Genomic DNA, 15,121 nt, shown 5'->3' on the forward strand with positions numbered 1-15,121 from the left:
CATGCTCTCTCCCGACCTTACCCACTGTGTATAAATCTCCTTAAAGTATGTATTTACATCAGTTTTGTTTTGGTTACACTGACCTGTGTAAGACATTTTGAGTTTGAAACATCTTACAGCATGTTTTAAATACTACAGAATTCTCTAAATAACAGCTCTTAAGAGCTGCAAGCATTATTAAACGTTCAGGGCTGTATTTTGAAACACCAGGCTCAATTCATTTCCTACAAATTATAAATGCAGAGAATTGAGGTCATTTAAATTTAATTACCTGATTGTACCTGAAAATCAACTACAATATCAGTGATCAAAAGTAAACTGTGGGTGTAAAACTGGGGACCCAGTTAAGGCTAGGCTGAAAAGCAGTGCTCTTCCACTTTGAGAGGTCTACCAGTGACACATACAACTGCATTCTATTACCCAGCTTTAGATTGTCTCATACCAGTCACCCAAATCTGCAGGACATATGAGACACTAACACTGGCAATAACAACCATTCAATATTTCATTCACAATGTAAAAACAATCTCCTTCCAATAAAAGGGATGTCAACTAAAACTTTCAACTCAAAATAAGATTTTTCTAGTTAACACAAAACACAAATGACATGCTTGCTCTGTTTCAGGCACTTTCAAGATCATAGTTTATTTACTGTAGGTAAAAAGCTAGTATACAGATTAGGGATCCCTTAAACTTCAACTCTACAGTTATACACCACTTAGTATTTTTGCTCTGAATGTTAACCAAAAAGATTCTAAACACCTGTAAGCCCCACTATTAGTATGCATGTTATGAGAAAAAAAAATGTTTAATTTGCTCAATGCATAATATTTACACTGTGAAACCAGTGGCAGATAACAAGCAGCGGTAAAGAGGTAATAAACTTTTAAAAGCCAAAGTTTATATTTTTTACATTGTGCTAATCAACATAATTATATATAAAATAATGAACGTAGTAGAGCTTCCCATTACAGAAATCTTACTCATCTGAACTGTAGTCATTACTTGCTAACAATTTACATGCAAGACCTCCTAGGTTTGACATTTGATTTTTTTAAGTGTAAGTAGATTATGACATTTAAGAGACAAACATTAATTTGTGAACAAAATTAAAAACTGCACTCAAGAACTGTACTGGTCACAAGCCTCTTTCATACAGAAATAATATAAACAATGACAGCAACTGGTCTCCTTTCCATACATCAAACGTTATAAAAGGCGATGCGTAGGCTGAGTTGTACCTGGATCGTACAACTCCATAGACACTGGGAACACACAGAGTTCACACACATGCTCTTTATAAGAGGCCCATCTTTCCCTCCAATGGCAATGGCTGAAAACAAGTAAGGGGCACAGGTGTACAACTCATTAAATCTTGCAAAATACAAAGATGGGGGGCTGTTAATATACAATTCAAACTATATACAGAATATAATGGAATGTATTCCATCCCAAAACTGGTTTGTGAAACAACTGGACCTTTCTACACTAGCCTCGTAATTCAGAGTTGTAATATAACAAAATGTAAGTACACAAGAGATTTACATGAGAGGTAAAACTTATGGGACATTTTACATTAACTATTTACGGAGATATTTAATGGATAGTCTAATTTTAAAATAATTTTGTTAAGCACATTTGAACCAATGTCTATATATAAAATGTCCTGTTAGACACTTCAATATTTAACTTTGGTGATTTAAAAGGCCTTTTGTGACTTTTGTGAACTGCATGGCAGAATGCTACGGACGCGTGTACACATCTGCATCAACCCGAGACTTGGTGATCCGATAGCGCATGCACATTTCTTCCTTGAGGTGCTTTCCGAGTTAAACCATTCCAGCAACCAAAGAGTGAAAAATGGATTCAACTAAGAATTTCAGGGAACTGTAATTTAATAGGGAATGGAATGCCAATATGGCAGCAAAACTTTTTTTAAACAGGAAAGCCTCTTGTACCAGCAGAATCCGTATACAGATACACAAAGGGAGAGAGAATACACCACCTATCATTCCTGTGAAACAAGAGCTGATTCATCATGTGAGAAGGTACAAATTACAGAAAACATGAACAGTCAATAGAAGAGAAACAACTGCTTTACATAAAGAAGAACACTTCAATCTGATCGCAGTTATTTTGTGAAGGCGGCTACAACAGCCCACAGGACCTCATTTGTGTTGGCCTTCAGACATTCAACTTCAGGGTCTAAATCCAGAAGCTGCCGCACTCTCTTTGTGGCTAAATCATACTGCTCATCCAGTAGAGGGGCAAAAGCGTTCTCAAGGACATCTGAAGCATGGGCTAAGTAAATGAGAGCCAGCAAGCGCTTGTCCATGCGGTGAGGGTCATTTACCCATTTGTCAAGAACTGCTTCTTGAACTTTCTTGATGAGGCGCTGTTTTATATTGTTGTTGGTGAGAGGGTGGGTAGTCATGTCAAAAAGAAGGAAGTTCTGTTTCTCTGTCGTCAATACACCTTTTTCCACTAGGTTTTTAGCTAATCGTTCACGCACATTTCGTAACTGGTAGTGCAATTTTAATGGATTCCATGTCTCACCTAAAAAAGATTTTAAAAAAATCAGTTAATCAAGGTTTAGCTCCTACCTTGACTATTAACAAGGATACGTGTTTCCTTTTTTTCTGTAGTGCAGAAATAAAGGCTTCAATTAATATAGCGACTTCGTGCAGAAAGATGCCATACTACTGGCAGCTCTCTTCTAACCTTTGGCCAGGCTTAGACAAGTGGAACATACGTGTGCCTCCCTGAACAACTTCAGGGCACTCAAACTTACATAAAACATATAGCTGGTTTGTTTGCACTCTGCTGAAGGTGAAATGCAAGCTAAGTGATGACTTTGTTACAACTATATATTGGTCATCACTTATGTATGTAAGAAAACCATGGAAAGTGGAGAAGAAACAGAGGAAAATGATGAATAAAAATAATTCTTAGCGAAGGAAATGTCTCTCCAATCTTTCCCAGTTGTCCATTTTCAGCACGGCCACTTGAAAAGGCTGGGAAACTGTCATTTTCAGCAATTGCCATTCTTTCTGCCACAAAGTTATGCTAATGCTGATTCTTATCCCAGATATCCTTCTCATTGCTTTATCTGGTTAGCTTTATACTCATTTCCTTTTTATAGACAAATCTGAGATAAAGGCAACCATCCACCCTCTACTATACGTCTTCTCATAATGCCTGAAGAAAGCTATGATGTATACATGAAATAAGGAAAGGCATTTCCAAACACACTATTAAAGGAGAAGAAAAAATATTTAAGGTTAAGTAAAATACTTTTTAAAATCTTGGGGTAAAACCATGTGAATAAGTGCAGAGTATTACAGCAATGGCTACTGCTACAGCTAAGATTGACAAACATTTCAATTTAACTCTTGTTTTTAGTCACCTGTAATCTGCTTAAGCTTTCATCTTGTGGGCTGAAATCTCGTCTGTTGAAGGTGATTTTTTTCAGAAAGAAAAGAAAAGAAAAAGAAAAAAAACCCCAAAAAACAAACAAAAAAACAAAAGTTTCCCTCAGATAAAAAAAAAAATCTTTTTGAAAAGCCAGCAAGGAGATGAAAGTTAAAATTTGGCATGGAGATGGCTCTTCTTCATAAGGGCTTTCGTACATTTCTGTGACAAATGTTCCGATTTGGCAAGTTACAGGCCTTTGAAAATGCCATTTTCCATATATACAATAAAAATGTTTAAATTGTAGCGGGCGGAATTCCTTCGGAACATTTCAAGGAAACGCAGAGTGTGCTGCACATGTATATGCAGTAAGTTACAAATGTCATCAAAAACTGACTGTAAAGTTTTGCAGTGTGACTCAAAGATCCTGTGAACTTATGACTCCTTCCGCATGCACATTACTGCCAAGTGAACGACACAGGGCTCTCTACAAGCCCTGCCTGATTCAATGCGGTTTCCTCTGGTGGGTCCTGAAACTGTGCCTAAATAATATATCACAGTAAGAGAAAGTAAGTAGGGAATATTAGCTAATTGTTTCCTTGCTTTTTTAGGTGTTTGTACTACTCAGATGTAGATCGTTGGTGCTAATAAAATGAGTAGTTTGGTGACACCTTGTGTCCAAGCCTCTAAACTACATGGAACTGCACTACTAGAGATTTAGACGTGGTTGTTGTATTTTCAGAAACAGTGGATGTTCTGACACAAGTCTGCATGTTCCACAGGCTGCTTTCCCTAGGGATCAACTTAGGAATCACACCTGCTTGACAAAAGTTGCCTTAAAATGGCCCAATTTGCACATCCATGATGGCTCTGAAAGCTGTCACGTTAGCAACCCTCTTAATTAGAATATTCCTTTCTCCCTCACTTACATTATACTGCACTAATTTAAGGTAAGAGTGGCTTTTCCCCAGGAAAAGTCTTCAGCCAAAATACTAAAAAACAAAAACTGTGTGGTTGTGAAGTCTATTTAAAAATCCAAGTATTGTTCTTCAAAAATCAGTTCTCTAAACCAAGGATTCCAAAATCCTACCCCAAAACCAGCCACCAAATAATAGCGTATAAAGAGGACTGATCTAGCTTTCAGGCATATCCAACTTAGGCTGTGATCTCCTCAGAACTCAAAGCTCAGAAGGGTCAAACCAGGTCAAAATATTGATGAGACCTTAAAGGACACATTACATGACCTTTGAATCAGTACTGGCCTAGTATGCTCAGCATGGGGAAAGGGGCAGTGTGCGAATATGAATGAGGTATTTTGGATAAGAAAAGCAAATGCCTTTACAACCTGTAGAAATATTTGCAAGGTTAGGGGGCTGTTAACCAGAATTCCCACTAAACCACAAAACTGTTCTTTCCCCTCTTCTCCTTTCTTTCTTTCACTATGCATGAATTAATGTGAGAGGGAGAGGAGTGATAATGAATGTGAAGTAGGAAATGAAGTGAGAGAAAAAGTGAATCAGTGAAGAGGGAGAGAGGGAGGGAGGGAATGAGACTCCTCTCTAATTTAAATATTGATCTGAGTTATTTGTGCTACACACAAGGGGGAAAAATTCTAAATCTAAAAATCTAATCTATTGATTTTTAGCCCTCTAACTTCATTCTGCCTGTCCTGAAGTCACATTGTAGTTTCCACTGAACATGGTAGTTTTCTTCACTCTCTTTTCTAAACTACATCGTGTTGCTCTGTATTGTTCAACAACAGCTGCAATCCATTTAAGAGTAGCCGCATTTCATTTGCATTCTGGGTGAAGTAACAGAAACAAACAGGATGATTTTGAAAAATCAGATATATTTTTGTTTAACATAAACTTGTTTAAAATTCAATTGAAATTATGACAATTTATGTTAAGGCATAATTTTACTATAATCTAGTCAAATAATTAAAATAAATAAATAAAATATGCTGCATCAATGAGCCCTCCTCAAATTTTAATGAGTTGGAGGGTGCTGATTTTTTAATTTATATATAGCATCAGGAGGAAAACCATATTTGAGGTCAACTCAAGTTTTATAAATATGTCACAGCATTATGTATTACATTAAGTATCTATATTATTTTCAGTCTTTATAATGGAGCAAATGTTGGCATTTACATTTTTACAAATGTAAGCAAGTACTTTTAGTTTCTGCTGTGCAGAGAACCTTTTGCATAATTACTTTTGATTTTAGTTTGCTAGCAGCTGGTGCAAAGAGAATATTTTCTTCATGTGGACTATTTCATTCAAAACTGAGAAACTAGTTGGGAGCTGAAAAAACAAGAAAGCTTTTTTAGTCCTAAGTGGCACACAGGATCTGGTTCAAGAGGTGAATAGAGCTGACCTGCTTAGTAAAAGCAGCCATAATGTAGTTAAATTTAATATCTTTCTGGGGGGGAGGAGGAAGGAAAGAAATCCATCACAATAGCATTTAACCTCAAAAAGGGGAACTATACAAATACGAGGAACCTAGTTAAACGGAAATGAAAGAAAAGCCACAAGAGTAAAATGCCTGCAAGCTGCATGGAAACTAGTTAAAAACAACACAACAGAGGCTCAAAAGAAATACATACCTCAAATAAAAAAAACAGTAAGAGGACCAAAAAACTGCCAGTGTGACTAAACAGCGTAAAAGAGGCAGTTAGAGGCAAAAATATATCCTTTTAAAATTGGAAATGAAATCTTACAGAGGAAAATACAAAGAAGCATAAACTCTGGAAAGTCAAGTATAAAAGCATAATAAGGCAGGCCAAAAACAAGTCTGAAAAGCAACTAGCAAAAGAAAAAAAAAAACTAACAGCAAAAAAAAAGATAAATACACCAGAAACAGAAAGCCTGACAAACAATCAATATGGCCACTGGACGATCAAGGTGCTAAAGGAACATTCAAGGAAGACAAGGCCCTTGTGGAGAAGCTAAACGAATTCTTTGCCTGGGTCTTCACTGCAGAGGATGTGAGGGAGATTCTCACACATGAGCCATTCTTTTTAGGTAACAAATCTGAGGAACTGTTCCAGAACAAGGTGTCAATAGAGGAGATTTTGGAGCAAACTGGTAAGCTAAACAGTAATAAGTATCCAGGACCAAATGGTATTTACTTGAGTTCCGAAGGAACTAAGATATAAAATTGCAGAACAATTAACTGTATTATGTAGCCTATCATCTAAATCAGCCTCTATACCAGATGACTGGAGGATAGCTAATGTAATGCCAACTTTTAAAAAAGGCCCCGGAGGCTATTCTGGCAATTGCAGGCCAGTAAGCCTAACTTCAGTACAATGCAAATTGGATGAAACTATAGTTAAGAACAGAATTATCAGACACATCGATGAATACAATATATTGGGAGGGAGCCAACATGGCTTTTGTAAAGGGAAATCATGCCTCACCAACCTATCAGAATTCTTTGATGGTGTCAATAAACATGTGGACAAGGGTGATCCACTGGATACACAGTACTTGGCTGGACCTTCAGAAAGTCTTTGACAAGGTCCCTCACCAAAGGCTCTTACACAAAGTAAACAGTCATGGAATAAGAGGGAAATTCCACTCATGGATCAGTAACTGGTTAAAAGACAAGAAACAAAGGGTAGGTCAGTTTTCACAATGGAGAGAGGTAAGCAGCGGGATTCCCCAAGGTTCTGTACTGGGACCAGTGCTGTTCAACATATTCATAAATGATCTGGAAAATGGGGTAAACAGTAAGGTGGCGAAGTTTGCAGATGATATAAAATCACTCAAGATAGTGAAGTCCAAAACGGACTATGAAGAGTTACAAAGGGAGCTCTCAAAACTGGGTGACAAAACAGCAGATGAAATTCAATGTTAATAAGTGCAAAGTGATGCACATTGGAAAATATAATCCCAACTATACATAAAAAATGGTGCTGGGTCTAAATTAGCTGTTACCGCTCAGGTGTAATGGCAGTGAACAGAATGTTAGAAACCATTAGGAATGGGATAGATAATAAAACAAGAAATATCATAATGCCACTATATAAATCCAATGTACACCCACACGTGGAATACTAAGTGCAGTTCTGGTTGCTTCATTTCTAAAAAGACATATTAGAATTGGAAAAAGTACAGCGAAGGGCAACAAAAATGATTAGAAGTATGGAACAGCTTCCATATGAGGAGAGATTAAAAACACAGGGATCATTCATCTTGGAAAAGAGACCACTAAGGGGGGATCTGATACAGGTTTATAAAATCATGAATAGAGTAAAGATAGTGAATGGAGAAGTGTTATTTACCCCTTCACATAACACAAGAACTAGGAGTCACCAAATGAAGGTGATAGGCAGCAGGTTTAAAACAAAGAAGAAAGTAATTCTTCACACAACACACAGTCAACCTGTGGAACTCATTGCCAGGGGATGCTGTGAAGGCCAAAAGTATTAATTGGGTTAAAAAAAGAATGAGGATAAGTCCATCAATGGCTATTAACCAAGATAATCAGGAACGCAACCATATGCTCTGGGTGTCCCTAAAACTCTAACAGAAACTGGGGCTGGATGACAGGGAATGGATCACTTGATAATTGCCCTGTTCTGTTCATTCCCTCCGAAGCATCTTGCACGATCCACTGTCACAAGATACAATACTAGGCAAGATGGACCACTGGCCTGACCCAGTATAGTTATGTTCCTTTCCTAGTCAATAAATACAGTCGAGGAGGTGGGAGGTGAAATCCACCAATTCTAAAAACTTAAAAGTTATGGGGCCGGATTTTTAAAGACAGACCCCTAATAATGCAAACAGATGCCAGTGGGATATTTAAACAGTGCCTAAGTAGGTTTCAGGTAAATTTCATTTTGATTCAGTGTGAGTTAGACACCTAGCTACTTTTGAAAATCCCATTAGGCATCCATTTGCATTTTTAGGCACATAAATACTTTTGAAAATCTGGCACATGGTGACCAAAAACAGTTAATTCACTAACTACAGTTAATACTTCTTTTGTTTAATAAATTAGTTTAAAATGCAAAACATGTTCTTGTAAATTTATTTTCCCTTGTGTATACAACACAAAGTAGTTTTATTTTACTAATATAAAACCATTTTAATTCTAATTTCCATCCAAATACAGCCTGACAAATCCTGAGTAAAATGTCATCTAGCAAATAAGAAATGTATCATTCACCATTTTCTAACATAAATAATGTAAAAATTAAGTATCCAAATAAATGTATACTTAAGTTATATAACTGCTTAAATAAATGAGTATAGATAGCGTATCCCCTGGTTAGCAAAAAATGAGTACCATATTTAACATAAAGGCTATTTAATGTTTGCAAATCAACACATTTCAGTGCTTATACCAACCAATGAGAATGAACCATTTTTTAGGAAAATTCTTAAAAAGCACACAGATGAAACAAGATTAAAAACAAATTATTAAAATCAAGGTTTCCTGTTTGCTGATTTAAATCACGACTGAAACTGGCAATTTAAATCATTTTGATTTAAATTAATCCATCCTGTAGACAAACAACTTTGTAATGAGTCTTGCTACACTGAGATGGAAAGGCACTACATAAAACAAGATGATCAGAATTCAGTGGTAGAATTCCCTTTTCATTTCAACTGATGCACTATGTGGAGAGCAACTGTCATAGATTTAAGTGTACTTGCAATTATACCATTTCTGAAGAAAATGTTAATCTAATTTGCATTCCATCTCTTAATACCTATTTGTGGAATTATATCAAGGCAATTGTGCCCAAATAAGTCATCTTGCATCCTTCATTCTGAAAAGATTAAAACTACTCTGATTAGTCAAATTTCAAAATATTTTATAAGTTTCTCTGAATGGTGAATTCTGAAACAAAAGTAAAGGAAATCGTGGGCTTGTTTTGATTTACAAAACATCCAATTTAATTTATTTAATTATGTCCTTGTTTTAAATTTGAAATATCAGTTCCTCACTTCCGTTTCTTCACTGGAGGATGTGGGCAAGATCTTTGGAGGACGTGAACTGAAGCTATCCCTTCTTCCAGATAAGAGGGAAAAGGCTCTTATAACTTGGAGAGGAAGGCTTGTGTTATTGTGGATTCAACTGTTATTTCTCAACAGAGGAGATGTGGTGTTCCCAAATATTTTGGCTTAATATCCCTCAAAATCTGATGTGCCAGGTAAATAGTATCCCCAAATTTTACATCTGGATCCCTTCTATCTAGTTAAGCCAATACCAGCAGTTACTTGTATTGTCCAACTGGCCTCATTTTCATAAGTGCTGCAACACACCAAGGAGCAGCCACTTCCCCAAGAAGCTCACAATATTTCCTCTAATCCAGTGATGACAGTTAACGAGAATTTTTTTTTTTTTAAACATTTAAAATCCTATGTCGATATCTTACCACTAAGCAGTTCAATCCAGTTTTGTACTGTTTCAGGAGGCTGGGTTTCCTTTATGTGCTTCAGAGCTTCATCAAGTAGAACATCCCCGGTGGGAGCATCTGACTTGCAGATCACCTGGCGGAAAGTAAAAGAATGCATTACACGTCATCCCTCTTCATCTCATTTTATACACCTTAAACATCTAGGATAAAAACTGGGAAAATGCACCTTAATACCACATAACACTATTACATTTGATCTACAATTCTCAACAGTACACATTACATCTTGATCAGGAACATCTTCTTTGAAACAATTTAAACCCAATTTAAAAATCAACAAACAATTTCCTCTTTCTCTCTGAAGAGCCTGCAGGGCAGCTTTATTTAAAACCTCATTTCACCATATCTGGTAACTTCCAGTTTGTACTTCTGCTGTACAAAAAATTAAGGATGCCAAGAATTTAACTGTGAAAAGTAAGTATTGTGTAATTATCAAGTAGAGTCATTTATAGAAAGACTTTGCAAATACTGTTCCCAACTTTGAAACTTAATTATGTCAAGAGAATCTCTGATCAAGTTTTATTAGTCAGACTTACTGAACCATCCAAAGTAACCTTTATTGCTTAACTTTACCACACTTCAATTTTTAGAACTGACATTTCTGCAGGTAACTATTAATCAAAGTTTCTTTGTGGTCTCCCACCAGCTGCAATTCACTCTCTTCCATAACAATCTTATGTTCTTTCTGTTGTAAATAGCAAACTGCTGCTCAGCAGTGGACATCTGGTGACATGATTTTTACTTACTTAAAAAAAAAGTATCTGCATGCAAATATATGCAGCACAATTCTCATTTCATATTCTACATTAAAGACATAATGCATAAGAATTGCATTACCGATTTTTAGTATATTTAAACAATAGCAACAATTCCATGCAACAGTGAGATCAGATATTATTTTAACTGTGACCCATTCTCAAATGCAGGTTTCTTGGAGCCTCAACAGTATCAGTGGCATTCTTGAAGAAAATCCAGTCATTTATTCAATATCTGTAACACTTACACAAGTTTTCACTTTCAAAGTGCTTTAAAACTAAACCAATCCTCACAGAACTCCAGGGAAATCAGGAAGTTTTTTGTCTAAAACCCCAAAGAGAGTCAAATCTGCAATTACAACACAAAAGCAGTGTTCCTTCTAATTTTTTCCATCCATGTGCAGAATAAATTTTGTTATATGCACCATATTGAGGTACTGTGCGGATGTGCACCATCAGCAGAAACCAAAAACTTAGATATAATATATATTTTTAAAAAGTTACCATAGGAATAATTACTCCAGCCAAGGACAGGTTAGGCATTTTAGAACTCACTAGTCAAAGAATTAAACGTAAGCAAGAGAGAAATAAAAATTATGAAATGCATAGACCAGTCAAAAAACTAAAACACACTTTGAAAAAAGTATCAAGAAGTAACAACAACACAAGTATGTGTGGGGAGTTGAGTATGACAGACACAGTCAGTGTGTGTGTTTGTATTGCCCCTTTAAGTAGATCAGCAAGTTCAGACCCAGCAGCAGTTGCCAGCAAGCTCCCTCCATCCTGAGCCCTGTCGTGTCCCTGCCCCCCTTGCACCTTGGAGATGGGGTACAGGGGCAGGCCACCCAGCTGCGCAGCTTACAGGGAACTTAGGGCAAGAGCAGCTGGCTTCCAATCCTATGCTCATATACAACCCTGTCTACCATCATACTAACTACCTATAAAAAAAAAAAAATCTGTCAGAGCATGAATATTAAATTACCCTTTCCCCCCAAAATCATGGAATCCATGATAGTGGTAAAATTAGAACTTTCTGGAGTAGGGTGCTATCAGGTGACTGGTAAACGTGAGTCTCCTCTACATGTGATTCGCTATCAAGACTGAATATTGGATGGACTTCAACATTCTGGAAACAACTAAATCACTCTGTTCTAGCAAGCACATTTGATATGGGGACTGATATGATTCAAAATCCAATGTTTTCAATTTCCACTTACTGATGCGGAAGAGGGACAACCCCAAGCGTCTGGATTGTTCAATTTAGTGTGTTGGTGGCCTGTGATAGACAGGAGATTGGACTAGATGATCTGGTGGCCCCTGCTGGCCTCAAACTCTATGAATATTGCTAGAGCAGCAAAACTGAGAACCACTTTTTAAAAAGTGAAGATCTGCCATGCAGTTATTATTGGGGCAGAAACATGGAAATCTGAATTTCCGCATTGTAAAGTGTGATGAAGCCATACAACAAAGAAAGTAATACTCAGAAGCAGATGGCATAAAACTAATAAATTAATCTGATAGGACCAAATGCCCAAAGACATTCAAGTGATATGTGGTGGTCTGATCTGCATTAATAGACAATTCCTTAGTTTGTGGCACAAAATGCATAGGTGTATATTTCTAATAGGCAAGGCATCCATCATATCTAATTTCCAGCCAAAGTGGGAAGAACAGATCTATGTGACATTTTAAATCACAAGAACAAATAGGGGCCATAGTTTACTATTACTTTTTCTGGTTATCATAACAGCTATATTTTATAGACTCAGAGAAATGTAGGGCTAGCAGGAATCTTGAGGGGTCATCTAGTCCAGCCCCTGCACTAAGGCAGAATTACCCAGACCACCCTGTAAGGTGTCTGTCTAACCTGTTCTTAAAGAATTCCACAACTTCCCTTGCAAGCCTATTGAAGTGCTTAACTACCCTTATAGTTAGACAGTTTTTAATACCAACCCTAAATCTCCCTGGCTACATATTAAGTTGATTGGTTCTTGTCCTACCTTCAGTGGACATAACAAAGGATCAATCACTGTCCTTTTTATAACAGCCGTTCACCTATCTAAAGACTAATCAGGTCCCCCCTCATTCTTCTTTTTTCAAGACTGAACACTGCCAGATTTTTTAAACCTTTCCTCATAGGTCAGCTTTTCTAAAACTTATTTTTGTTGCTCTCCTCTGGACACTCTCCAATTTGTCCCCATCTTTCGTGAAATGTGGTGCCCAGAACTGGACACAGTACCACGGCTGAGGCCTCACTAGTGCGAAGTAGAGTGGGACAATTACTCCCATGTCTTACATGTGACACTCCTGTTAATACACCCCAGAATAATATTAGCCTCTGTCGCAAGTCTACCACATTTTTGACTCGCACTCAATTTGAGATCCCTTATAACCCCCAGATCCTTTTCAGCAGTATTACTCCCTCGTCAGTTATTCCCCATTTTGTAGTTGCGCGTCTGATTTTTCCTTCCTTCTTTCTTTGTAGTACTTTACACACTTATCTTTATTGAATTTCATCTTGTTGAAATCAGATCAATTCTCCAATTTGTCAAGGTAATTTTGTATTCTACTGTTGTCTTCCAAAGGCTAGCAATCCCCTCCCAGCTAGATGTCATCTGCAAGTTTTATAAACATATTCTCTTCTCCATTATCCAAGTTATTAATGAAACTATTGATTAGTACCAGACCCAGGACAGACCTTGCAGGACACCACTAGATACGTCCCCTAGGTTTGACGGTGAGCCACTGATCACTATCTGTGTATGGTTTTTTTCACCAGTTTTGCATTCCGTTTATATAAATTTCATCTAGACCATATTTCCCGAATTTGCTTATGAGAATGTCATGTGAAACTGTGTGAAAAGTCTTACTAAAAATCAAGATATCACATCTACAGCACTCTACGATCCACTATGCCAGCATCCCTGTCAAAGAAGGAAATCAGGAGGGTTTGGCATGATTTGTTCTCAAGTAACAGCCAACATGGATTTGTCATCACCCTATCATTCTGAATGTGCTTACAAACTGATTGTTTAATAAGTTATTCCAGTATCTTTCCAGTCATCAAGTTACGCTGATTGGTCTATAATTCCCTGGGCCCTCTTTGTTCCCCTTTTAAAGACAGGTACTATGTTTGCCACTCTCCAGCCTTCTGAGACCTCACCTGTCCACCAGAGTTCTCAAAGACAAATGATGATGGTTCCGACGTTGCTTCAGGTAGTTCCTTAAGTATCCTAAGATGAATTTCATTAGGCCGTGCCAACTTGAACATATCTAACTTATCTAAATATTTTTTAACCTGTTCTTTCCTTATTTTGGCTTGTGTTCCTTCCTCTTATTGGTTTGCTAAGTAGAGGACTTACATTAGGAGCAAGAGAAAGACAAAGAAAAGTGTATTTAAAGAAGCTCTTCTTATTGACTTCTATGTCCTTGGTCAGGTGTAACTCATTTTGTGCCTTAGCCTTTCCGATTTTGTTCCTACGTCCTTGTGCTATTCTTTTGTACTCATCATTAGCAATATGTCCATGTTTCCTACTATTTGTAGGATTCTTTTTTTTTTATTTTCAGGTCATTAAAGAGCTCCTGATGGAGCCATAATGGCCTCTTCCTATTCTTCTTATCTTTCCGTTGCATTGGGATTATTTGCAGTTGTGCCTTCTCATCCTGTAGATCATAACTCCCTGAAGAGATGTAAACAGGTTTCAGAGAGGTTGTTTTCTTATTTAAAAAGAAGTTTTTTTCCTAGTATTTACAGTTGCAGAGATATCCTCGAAAAGGTGAACCGAACATAAACCGATATAGTAACGCCAGCCTAAATTAGCAGCTCTATGAAATGTAAATTGCTCCATTCATCTCAATCAAAGCTCTATGGACTCTGCAATTCTGTGGCCATGGAATCAGGTATTTTTCCATTATGTCTCAAAATGGAGTATTTTATCATGTAATTTGCCATTTACCTGCAGCCAGTTACCCATCATCATTTCCTCGTCTCCCTGCTATACTGGGACCTGCTTCTAACGGTTTCTTACTCTCCAGTTTTCTGCTCAAGGGGAAGTTAATTGGATTACCCAGTGCACTGTTATATGGAGGCAAGCAGCTGTGCGATCCCAATCACCCTCCCTTTCTTCTCTCTTCCGTAGATCCTCTGAATGTGTCTCTGCGCTTGCAGAAGTCTACTCTAAATGCTTCTCTTTACGGACTGAATTTGACATGGGTTTTCACCCTGGAGGTCAGTACCACCCTGCCCTTTCCACACTGCTAAATGGGAAAATGATCTTGGGAAATCAATCATAGCACCAGGTGCCCACAAGGGAAAAATCTATTTTAGTTTGGTGAACTCAGGCAGAGAGAGATTAAGGGCCTGATTTTCAAAGGTAATGACCACTGACTTTCTTGCCAAACGTGTCTTTCTGTAACTTTGATAGGAACCTGGTCCAACCAATATTGGCCATCTATTGGTTATGTCTGATATCCTGAAGCTGAATATGCATATTTCTGTTGTATGGAAGTTAGACTG

General features: G+C 37.3%; 1 protein-coding gene across 1 annotated transcript in view; it reads right to left on the bottom strand.

Annotated features, from left to right (window-relative positions):
• Positions 1 to 615: 615 nt before the first annotated feature.
• Positions 616 to 15,121, bottom strand: part of GOLPH3 (golgi phosphoprotein 3) — a 40,631-nt gene continuing 26,125 nt past the window's right edge. The window contains exons 3-4 of the mRNA XM_037902610.2: positions 9,809 to 9,923; positions 616 to 2,556 (exon numbers count right to left, since the gene is read on the bottom strand). Coding sequence (XP_037758538.1) covers positions 2,132 to 2,556; positions 9,809 to 9,923 — 540 coding nt within the window. The 3' untranslated portion in view covers positions 616 to 2,131. The remainder of the gene's footprint in view (positions 2,557 to 9,808; positions 9,924 to 15,121) is intronic.

Source organism: Chelonia mydas, chromosome 5 (assembly GCF_015237465.2).
Source record: "Chelonia mydas isolate rCheMyd1 chromosome 5, rCheMyd1.pri.v2, whole genome shotgun sequence".
Lineage (NCBI taxonomy): Eukaryota > Metazoa > Chordata > Testudines > Cheloniidae > Chelonia > Chelonia mydas.